General features: G+C 56.5%; 1 protein-coding gene across 2 annotated transcripts in view; it reads left to right on the forward strand.

Annotated features, from left to right (window-relative positions):
* Window positions 1-4,024: 4,024 nt before the first annotated feature.
* ppp1r18 (protein phosphatase 1, regulatory subunit 18) overlaps window positions 4,025-11,329 on the forward strand; it is an 11,611-nt gene continuing 4,306 nt past the window's right edge. For both annotated transcript variants that reach the window (XR_009932904.1, XM_062486712.1), the window contains exon 1: window positions 4,025-6,159. Coding sequence is in view for 1 of the 2 variants with exons in the window: in XM_062486712.1 (XP_062342696.1) it covers window positions 4,045-6,159 (2,115 nt within the window). In the remaining variant the exon portion in view is untranslated. The remainder of the gene's footprint in view (window positions 6,160-11,329) is intronic.

Raw genomic sequence — 11,329 nt, forward strand, 5'->3', positions numbered from 1 at the left:
CAATTAGCGTAAGGGAGGGATGAGGGGTGGGATGAGGGAGGGAGGGATGAGGGGTGGGAGACTGGCAGACGGCTATCTTCTTTACCCGTCTTTTCTTAGGACGGTCAATATGGTGTGTGCCACTAACTCCCCTGACGGAGTTTAATGTAATTATAGGATTACAGGCTGTGCTGAAGCCGGGAATATTTACTACCATTAGAGATGTTTTCAGACTCCGCGCTCTAATTCACAGTGAAGTCGTCGTTATCTAACGTAATGATATAAACCTGATAAATCCTTCGGTGTTTTTTGACAGCATCGATTCATTGATTAGAACGCAGCGGTGTCGGATTTGCATAGATTCAGACCATAGGCACAGCACGCGCAGTCTATAACCACCCATGGTGGAAATGCAACGTGGTTTACTGAATTTTAAGTAAAAACACCGGGGTAAGTTTTTACAAAATAGTTTGTTGTAATAAATACGTATAGCTGTAAGAGGCTGAATTGATTACAGTAATACTGAAATATTGAATTGTGAACCAGAGCTCTGAAATAGCCTATCATGCGTTCTGCAGACAACTTCGATGTGAGTTTCTGACAGTCAAATTAAGTAATTCCATCATATGTAAGATACTGTAAATAATGTCTTGTACATTTGATTCAGGGTCACAAGCCAGTTGGTTCACGATAGCCTAATATTCTAGTCTTCAGTTGCAATGATCTCTCTTAAGATCCTTTGTGCATCCTACATTAGTGAGTGGTTTGTGACAAGATTTTAAAAACATAGAAACAAGTGTTAAACCTGTTCCCATCTGTTTAACAGAAACATTCCCAGAGGATTTTAAGAGAGGACAGTCAAACTGCTTGAACAAAAAGCAAGGCTTCTCCTCCAGTATGTCTGTCTCCTCTCTGCCGGAATGGAAACAACTCCTGCTGGAGAGGAAGAGGAGGGAGGAGGTGGAGCGAGAGAAGAGGGAGAGAGAGGAGGAGGCGAGGCTGGCCAGCATGCCCGCTTGGAAACGAGGGATCATCCAACGTAGGAGAGCCAAGCAGGAGGGGGTGGGAGAGAGGGAGAGAGAGAGGGAGAGCGTGGGAGAGAGGGAGAGAGAGAGGGAGGGCGTGGGAGAGAGGGAGCGAGAGAGGGAGGGCGTGGTAGAGAGGGAGCGAGAGGGGGGGGACGGCAGGGCACCATGTGAGGTCCTGGGGGAGCTAGACTGCTCCCCGATGGTGCACCAGGGTAGCGAGGCCTCGCTCAGCCCAGAGGGAGGAGGGGTCTGCGGGCCCTGGCTGGACGGAGAGCCCAGACCGCCGCTCGGAAAGGTGTCCCAGGAAACCATCGCTCCCGTGCATCAGAACCCCTTCATCCGCTCTCAGAGCGCGCGGAGGAGGGGGAGAGAGGGGGAGCGGCCCGGGGAGACGGGGCAAGCGAGGGGGGTGAAGGAATACGACGCCGGCCCGGGCAGAGAGAAGGAGAGAAGCGTCCCCAGAAGCCACGACGGCGAGGCCGGGAGGAGGAGGGACGGGCAGACGAAAACCCTGGAGAGATACAGGGACAGGAGTGAGGGGAGAGAGAGGGAGAGGAGTGAGGGGAGAGAGAGGGAGAGGAGTGAGGGGAGAGAGAGGGAGAGGAGTGAGAGAGAGAGGGAGAGGAGTGAGGGGAGAGAGAGGGAGAGGAGTGAGGGGAGAGAGAGGGAGAGGAGCGAGGGGAGAGAGAGGGACAGGAGTGAGGGGAGAGAGAGGGAGAGGAGTGAGGGGAGAGAGAGGGAGAGGAGTGAGGGGAGAGAGAGGGAGAGGAGCGAGGGGAGAGAGAGGGACAGGAGTGAGGGGAGAGAGAGGGAGAGGAGTGAGGGGAGAGAGAGGGAGAGGAGTGAGGGGAGAGAGAGGGAGAGGAGTGAGGGGAGAGAGAGGGAGAGGAGTGAGGGGAGAGAGAGGGACAGGAGTGAGGGGAGAGAGAGGGAGAGGAGTGAGGGGAGAGAGAGGGACAGGAGTGAGGGGAGAGAGAGGGACAGGAGTGAGGGGAGAGAGAGGGAGAGGAGTGAGGGGAGAGAGAGGGACAGGAGTGAGGGGAGAGAGAGGGAGAGGAGTGAGGGGAGAGAGAGGGAGAGGAGTGAGGGGAGAGAGAGGGAGAGGAGTGAGGGTAGAGAGAGGGAGAGGAGTGAGGGGAGAGAGAGGGACAGGAGTGAGGGGAGAGAGAGAGAGAGGAGTCTCGGGAGAGAGGCGAGCAGGGACACCACAAGGGAGAAGGAGACTCCGAGAAAGAGAAAAGAGGAGGAGAGGAAGGAGAGAGACTCAGATTCGCCCAGCTCCTCGTCTCCCTTCCAGATGGTCTCTGGCCTGCGCACCATCCGGGCCGACAACATCATCATCATCGAGCAGGAGAGGAAGGGCAGTGAGGAGCGGAGGGGCAGATGGAGGGAGGCGGAGAGGGAGTCAGAGGAGAAGAGAGGGGTGAAGATGGACCTCCGGGAGCTCCTGGCTGGTGGAGGGAGTGTGACGGAGATCAGAGCGTCCGAGGTGCTGATCATAAAGCCCTCCTTCACCTCCGACGACAGGAGCGGAGGAGGGAGGACCCCAGGGAGGGAGGGAGAAGGGGAGAGGGAGGGGAGGGCCATCAGACAAGGGGGGAGGGACAGAGAGCCGCAGGGACAGGAGGCGGGGTGGACGAGTAAAAGAGAGAAAGAGGCACCCAGAGAGAAGGGCCCTGCTCGGGGCGTCCCTCCCTCGTCCAGGGACGTCAGGACGAGCAACGCGGACAACCCGGCCGTGGCCGAGCGCGGGGGGAGGGTCAGCGCGCTCCGGAGTAAATTTGGCGAGCACCCGAAGCCTCCGTCCCGGTCCAAAAGCAGCGATAGCTTTGCCAGCCTGCTGAGGGAGGGGGAACTGAGGGAGGGGGACGGTTTGCCCGGGGAGACGGAGAAGGCGAGGGAGGACAGGACCTCAGCCTTCAGAGGGGTCCCCAAACGTTCGTTCAGTTTCTCCGACAGGGTGTTCTGTCACCGGGAGAACGGGCTGGTGGAGGAGGGGCACCAGGAGAGGAGGGTGGTGGAGAGGACCTACTCTGACAGGAGGGTGGCCCCCAGAGGGGAGGCCGGGCCCGGGGGGCCCACTGAGAGAGGAGGCAGTCAGGGAACCAATCAGGGCTGGATCCGGCTGACTGACAAACTACGCGTTGGGAAACAGCGAGAGGAAGAGGAGGCCGGGAGAGGCAGGGAGGCGGACGGACAGGAGGATGAAGAGGAGGAGGAGGGTGGGATGAAGAGGAACACGGTTAAGGAGCCTGACCGCTCGGTCGAACCCCCGAGGGGAGAAAGGAGCGGCGATGGAGGGAGTGGAGGGATGGCAGGTGGAGAGCAGAGGGAGGAGGGCTTCACGGTGGCCTCCGTCAGAGGCCCGGAAGGGGTCTGCTTCGCCCGGAGAGTCCCCATCAGACAGGACGGACGAGTGAGAGCGGTGGAGAGGGATGGGGTGGGGGGGAGGGCAGTAGAGAGGGCAGTAGAGAGGGAGGGGGTGGGGGGGAGGGCAGTAGAGAGGGCAGTAGAGAGGGAGGGGGTGGGGGGGAGGGCAGTAGAGAGGGCAGTAGAGAGGGAGGGGGTGGGGGGGAGGGCAGTAGAGAGGGAGGGGGTGGGGGGGAGGGCAGTAGAGAGGGCAGTAGAGAGGGAGGGGGTGGGGGGGAGGGCAGTAGAGAGGGCAGTAGAGAGGGAGGGGGTGGGGGGGAGGGCAGTAGAGAGGGCAGTAGAGAGGGAGGGGGTGGGGGGGAGGGCAGTAGAGAGGGCAGTAGAGAGGGAGGGGGTGGGGGGGAGGGCAGTAGAGAGGGCAGTAGAGAGGGATGGGGTGGGGGGGAGGGCAGTAGAGAGGGCAGTAGAGAGGGAGGGGGTGGGGGGGAGGGCAGTAGAGAGGGCAGTAGAGAGGGATGTGGTGGGGGGGAGGGCAGTAGAGAGGGCAGTAGAGAGGGATGGGGTGGGGGGGAGGGCAGTAGAGAGGGCAGTAGAGAGGGATGGGGTGGGGGGGAGGGCAGTAGAGAGGGAGGGGGGGAGACAGAAAGAGCCACAGGTCCAAGAGCGGATGGGCCCAGACTTCAGGAGGGGGGAGGGGAGAGAGGGCTCCGTCCCGGGGGAGACCAAGCACCAGAGGAGCGCCGCCACATCCACAGAGTGCGTCGGCCCCGTCTACGCCCCCGACCTTCACCACCGACACTCGTCGGCGTTCACCGAGTGCTCCGCCCTCGCCAGCGCAGGGGCACACCGGCTAGGGGACCCCAGCGGAGCAGCGGGGTGGCCCGGCGGGGGGCCTGGGGTGCTGCCACCCTCGGTCCTCTCCCAGCACACCCAGGACCTGATCAGCAAGATCGAGCGGGTGGGAGACACGACGAGCGCCCACGACGGAGAGACCGAGAGAGGAGGCCGAGCTCACAGGGCGGCGGGGGAGGACGGCGAGGAGAAGCAGCCGACGCCCAAGTCTCCTCGGAGGGGGGTGGCGGCCACAGCGCCCCTCGCAGCCCTGGAGGTCCACATCCCCCGGACGGTGTTCTACGGGGTGGAAGAGATGCTGGAGAGCAAACGGCCCAGCGTGCAGAGCGACGACGGCAGGGAGGACGGAGAGGGAGGGAGGAGGGTGGAGAGGAGGGACAGCTGGAGGATAGGGAAGCCCTTGAGTCGCATCGAGTCCCTCAAAGAGAAGATCCGACAGAAGGAGAGAGAGAAGCTGAGGAACATGGAGGCAGGGGTGGGAGACAGGGAGGGGGAGGGGGGAGAGGGTAACGGGTCTCAGGGAGACAGTTGTGAGGAGAGGAGAGAGGGAGGAGCAGAGAGGGAGGGAGACGTTAACACGAGGAAGGGAGGAGAGAAAGAAAGCAGACAGGAAGGAGTTGCGACACACACAGACGCTGTGGTTTACGTCAGACAGGAAGTTGGTTTGTTGAAATCCATCCCACAGCTTCCTGTTCCTGCTTCGTTCTCTCTAAGCGGCCGGGTCGAGAAAGAAAGCGGAGGGATTTCAATCATCGTCTCAGAGCCTGAGTCCGACAGCGACGAGGAGGAGGATCGCCTCAGACATGAAGAACTGAGGTGCGGCGCAAAGATCTGGCAGAGAAGACAAGCGGACAGCCGAGGAGAAGAGGAGGAACTCCCAGAAGAAGAAGAAGAGGTGGTGGAGTACCCTTCACACTCTCCCTCTCCGCCTCTCCCTCACTCGCTGGAAGCCATGAGCCGAATCTACAACCTCAAGACGGTGGGCTCCAGGACAGCTCTGAGCCTGAGTGAGAGAGCAGTGGATCTGCCCTCTCACATCAAGGTCCAGCCCCACACGGGGGTGCCCCAGGAGGCTAGCCCCGCAGAGGGGCCCGAGGGGAGGCCCCAGCGGGGTGAGGGGCCCTCGTCGGACGCCAGATCTCTACAGCGCCAGCTGGAGAACCTCCAGCTGAGGGAACAGGAAGCGCGAAGGCCGTCTGACGACAGCTCGTCCCAGACGTCTGCAGGAAAGCCCCAGGGTCTGACGGACCAGAGGGAGGCGAGGGCACAGGTGAGCCCCAGACTGCAGCACCCGCCAAGGGAGAACCACACCTCCAGACCCCAGCACCCACCCAGGGAGAACCACACCTCCAGACCCCAGCACCCACCCAGGGAGAACCACACCTCCAGACCCCAGCAGGAGGAGACCACGCGGGGGCCCCAGCAACTGAGATCCCCCCTCCTCCGGCCAAAGCAGGCCCAGACATCCACCGAACCCAGATCCACCCACTCCCGCTCTCTCCTCTGCCCCTCCCATGAGAACTCTCTAAAACATCCAGGCAGGGTGAGTTGCCCCCCCACCCCTTCCTCCTCCCCCTGCTCTCCCTCTCCAGCCTCCTCCCCCTCCATCTCCCCTTCCCCCTCTCCCACCCTCTTCACCATCCGGAGTGCGTCCGGGGCTCAGCCAGGGAAGAGGGGAGCCACCATCACCATCACCCCCAGAAAGGCTGCCGCGGATGGGCAGGCAGCGGGCCCCATACCCCCCAACACCTCCAAAACCTCCCCCACCTCCACCTTCACCCCCAAGACACTGAGCCAGCTGCCCACCCTGACTGAAGCAGGGGTGGGGGGCAAGAAGAGGTACCCCACCGCGGAGGAGATCCAGGTGATAGGAGGGTATCAGAACCTGGACAGGTCCTGTCTCACCAAGAGCAGAGGGACTTCCAAAGGGGTGAGTGGAGAAAAATGCATCTCTTATAATCTTTTAATAATAACAAATTATGAACACGCTGCTGTTGTGTCTGCTGAGGCCAGGATCATTGAAACTCTGAGCCTGAATGAGGATGACAATATTAGATTTGTTTTTTGTTTTTATAATAAAATGTTTGTATTTGTGTACACAAGTGTTTACGTTGTTTGACTATACAATAACAGCACCACAGGAAGTTAAAATCTAAACATTATTTATATTCTTGTTCGCCAATCCCCCTTTTTTTACCCCTCCGCCATCTGTCACTTGAGCCCCCCCATCATCAAGAATCCCCTTTCACTGCCGACGCAGAACATCCTGTTTGATAGCTCTGAGAAGTTCAAACACATTGACTGACTTAAGCCAGTTAAAGCCTTATCAGGCACGACATGGACATGCAAAGTACGCAAGCACCAGCTTGACTTCATGGCTGGTGGCCTCCAGCTCTGGGTCTGGGTCTGGTCTGGGTCTGCTCTGGGTCAGGCTCTGGTCTGGTCTGGGTCTGGTCTGGTCAGGGTCAGGGTCAGGGTCAGGGTCTGGTCTGGGTCAGGCTCTGGTCTGGTCTGGTCTGGGTCTGCTCTGGGTCAGGCTCTGGTCTGGTCTGGGTCTGGTCTGGGTCTGGTCTGGTCTGGTCTGGTCAGGGTCAGGGTCTGGGTCTGGATCAGGGTCAGGGTCAGGGTCAGGGTCTGGTCTGGTCTGGGTCAGGCTCTGGTCTGGTCTGGTCTGGTCTGGGTCTGGTCTGGTCTGGGTCTGGTCTGGTCAGGGTCAGGGTCAGGGTCTGGTCTGGGTCAGGCTCTGGTCTGGTCTGGTCTGGGTCTGCTCTGGGTCAGGCTCTGGTCTGGTCTGGGTCTGGTCTGGGTCAGGGTCAGGGTCAGGGTCAGGGTCTGGTCTGGGTCTGGATCAGGGTCAGGGTCAGGGTCTGGTCTGGTCTGGTCAGGGTCTGGATCAGGGTCAGGGTCAGGGTCTGGGTCAGGGTCAGGGTCAGGGTCTGGTCTGGGTCAGGCTCTGGTCTGGTCTGGTCTGGGTCTGGTCTGGGTCAGGGTCAGAGAGAATAAACTGAGAAGGAAGGGTGGACAGCCCTGTAGACAGACAGACAGACAGACACACACACACACAGACACACAGACAGACAGACCTGTAGACAAACAGACACACAGACAGCCCTGTAGACAGACAGACACACAGACAGACAGCCCTGTAGACAGACAGACAGACAGACAGACAGACACACACACACACACACACACACACACACAGACAAACAGCCCTGTAGACAGACAGACAGACAGACAGACAGACAGACACACACACACACACACACACACACACACAGACAGACAGCCCTGTAGACAGACAGACAGACAAACAGGTCAAAAGACAGCCCTATAGGCAGACAGACAGACAACCCTGCAGACAGACAGACAGACAGACAGACAGACATGTCAAAAGACATCAACAGAGCAAGGACCCCCGTCCCCCTGCGTGTCTCTGCTTGCATCTAGCATGACACACAGAGAGAAGACACCAGTCACATGACACACAGAGAGAAGACACCAGTCACATGACACACAGAGAGAAGACACCAGTCACATGACACACAGAGAGAAGACGCCAGTCACATGACACCCAAAGAAAAGACACCAGTCACATGACACACAGAGAAAAGACACCAGTCACATGACACACAGAGAGAAGACACCAGTCACATGACACACAGAGAGAAGACACCAGTCACATGACACACAGAGAGAACACACTAGTCACATGACACACAGAGAAAAGACACCAGTCACATGACACACAGAGAGAAGACACCAGTCACATGACACACAGAGAGAAGACACCAGTCACATGACACACGGAGAGAACACACTAGTCACATGACACACAGTGAGAAGACACCAGTCACATGACACACAGAGAGAACACACCAGTCACATGACACACAGAGAGAAGACACCAGTCACATGACACACAGAGAGAAGACACCAGTCACATGACACACGGAGAGAACACACTAGTCACATGACACACAGTGAGAAGACACCAGTCACATGACACACAGAGAGAAGACACCAGTCACATGACACACAGAGAGAAGACACCAGTCACATGACACACAGAGAGAACACACTAGTCACATGACATTAGACAAGAAGGGGCCCCCAAAACCCAGACTCTGTCTCACAATGGTCCTCCTCTCACCACACTGCAACGCTTCTCATGGGAACCACTGCTTCACCCTGCGCATGGTTGCACCTCCCTACGCAGTGCTGGCTTCATTGGGACCCTGGCCTGTTAGACGCTGTAATTAGGATGCCCCTGCAACAAAGTGGCTTAGCAGAGCAGAACTAAACAGAGAACCTGGCAGTCTCTCATCCTTCAGAGCTGGAGGCAGGACAGAAACTCCAGAACCGGAGTCTGGCTGTTCTGAGTCTGGCTGTTCTGAGTCTGGCTGTTCTGAGTCTGGCTGTTCTGAGTCTGGCTGTTCTGAGTCTGTCTGTTCTGAGTCTGGCTGTTCTGAGTCTGGCTGTTCTGAGTCTGTCTGTTCTGAGTGTTCTGGCTGTTCTGAGTCTGGCTGTTCTGAGTCTGGATGTTCTGAGTCAGCAGAACAGAAAGGGCAGAATGCCCTGTGTAGGGCAATTACTGGATGTTCCTTCCTGTTTTTCTGTAGCCCAGCTTCAACTGGTGATTGAGTTTAGGGTCATGTCCAGATCAACCTTCCATGAACTTTGTTGGAAAAGCTCGATCTCCAACCTTGAATCGGAGTAGATTTACTTTTGCTTGGTGAGAATTTCACAAAGCACTATCCTGGTGTATCTGTGTCCCTGCTTCAACCAGAGAGAGGGAGGGATGGAGGGAGGGAAGGGATAGAGATACCTGGAGGAACAAAAAGAGGGTACAGTTAGAGAGAGAGGAGGGTGGGAGGGGGGAGGAGGAGGGGGAGGGGGGAGGAGGAGGGGGAGGGGGGAGGAGGAGGAGGGGGAGGGGGGGGAGAGGGGGGAGGAGGAGGGGGGAGGAGGGGGAGGGGGGGGAGGAGGAGGGGGAGGGGGGAGGAGGGCAGAGTACAGTGAACTCAGGGAGCCTGGATCAGAGACACCATGTCACACCACAGTCACTAGCCTCTCTCTCTCTCTCTATCCGGTCCTCTTTCAGACTCTCTCACTTCCTCCCATCGAGAGGAGAAGGCTGAACAATAAAACGAGAAGTCATGAGCTGCCATCACTCTTCTTTTGTGTGTGAATGTACCGAAGTTTATTCTGTACATTCACGTCTAAACGTTTCGTAGACAACTGTTGTTCTTACTCTGCGAGGTTTTACACACAGAACAGGAGGCCTTGGTGTAAAAGCATTGCATGATAATCAGCACTTCAGCACTGGTGTCTGTGAGCCGTGTTCCGTCTAATTGGATCAACAATTATTCACCTGAGTGAGTGCCACCCGGTGATTACCCCGTCCACCAATTAAAATACACAACAAAAAAAACCTCAATAACTTTTTGTTTTGTGTCCAGGACTAAATCACATAACGACATCCTCTTTAGTGTTCACACAGATATGCCCTTAACTTTAAACGTGTCAAACTGTAGCTGTGGTGTCCTGGTGCTGTTGACTGCCTGTGGTGTTGTTTCCCTTGAGGGTGTTTGACGTCAGTCTCGCCCTCATCCCTTATGTCTCCGTCAGCCTCTCAGAGGGGGGTGACCTACGCTCTCCTTCCCATCATGCACCCCACCCCTGCTCCTCCCCCACCCTCACCACTACACTGTACAAACCCCACTGGTGAGCGCTCCACGCCCGGTGAGATCTGGGACGATCAGGGTGTTGAAGAGAGTTTCTGCCGAGGGCAGATTGTGGGGAGACACCTCCTTTTGTCTACCCTCCCCCATCTCTCTCCCCCCCCCATCTCTCTACTCTCTTTCTTCCCTCTCTCTCCCTCTCTCTCTATCTCCTCTGTGCCTGCCTGCCTGGTTCTCCCTTCCATGCTGTCTCCTACTGGTTTAGCCAGGGTTAAGCAGTGCAGACGGGGAGGATTAGCCTTGTGTGCCTCAGGCTTTGCTTCTTCCAGCATCTCTCACACCAGGGCTATAATAAGGAGCGCCCACACTTCCTCTCCTTCTTACCTCACTCTCTCTAGTCTAGCCGACAAATCCAAGTGTCTGGGTGTGTGTGAGGGCGAGAGAGAACGAGAGAGAGAGAGCAAGAGAGAGAGAGAGAGAGAGAGAAGAGAGAAGAGAGAGCAGAGAGAGAGCGAGAGAGCAGAGAGACAGAGAGAGAGAGACAGAGAGAGAGCGAGAGAGAGAGAGAGAGCGAGAGAGAGCGAGAGACAGAGAGAGAGACAGAGAGAGAGAGACAGAGAGAGAGAGACAGAGAGACAGAGAGAGAGAGAGAGAGAGAGAGAGAGAGAGAGAGAGAGAGAGAGAGAGAGAGAGAGAGAGACAGAGAGAGAGAGACAGAGAGAGAGAGCGAGAGCGAGAGCGAGAGACAGAGAGAGAGACAGAGAGAGAGAGAGAGCGAGAGACAGAGAGAGAGAGAGACAGAGAGAGAGAGAGAGAGAGAGGTGGATCAGGCTATCAGCTATAAGAGATAAGAGGAACGTGTTCAATAGGAACAGCTCAGTGGAAGAGCATTTGACTGCAAATCAAGAGGGCACAGGTTCAAATCCCCCTGTACTGTATGTCGCTTTGGAGAGAAGTAGGAGGGTACTGTTCTGCCTCAAGGTGCTGTGTTCCTCCTTAGCTGTTGTAAATAGAGGTCATGTGACTTCCTGGTCTTCACTTCCTGTTTGTTTCTCTTGGTGTAAACTCCCTGCACACAAATATGAATCCGGTTAAAACAGGTTTCAGATGCACAGTTTCTTTAAATGTCTTAAATTTATGTTGGTAGATGTTTTTTCTCCACTTGCCAAGAATGTTTAACAGCGATTTCAATATCACATTTTATTCATCAAGCAGGCGTTTTTCCCCCGAGCAATGTACAAATAGTGCACACAGAAAACACAGCAGAATATCAAGGATCAGTAGGTCATACAATAGTTCTAACATTATTTAAGTGGTCAGAGTCAAAGAACACCCTTGTATTTACTTGGCCTGTATTGCTACATAGCAAAGTAACCACATCTCAGCTACCAAGCACGGGGAACCATAATGATATGC

The sequence above is a fragment of the Osmerus eperlanus genome, chromosome 20 (genome assembly GCF_963692335.1).
Source record: "Osmerus eperlanus chromosome 20, fOsmEpe2.1, whole genome shotgun sequence".
NCBI lineage: Eukaryota > Metazoa > Chordata > Actinopteri > Osmeriformes > Osmeridae > Osmerus > Osmerus eperlanus.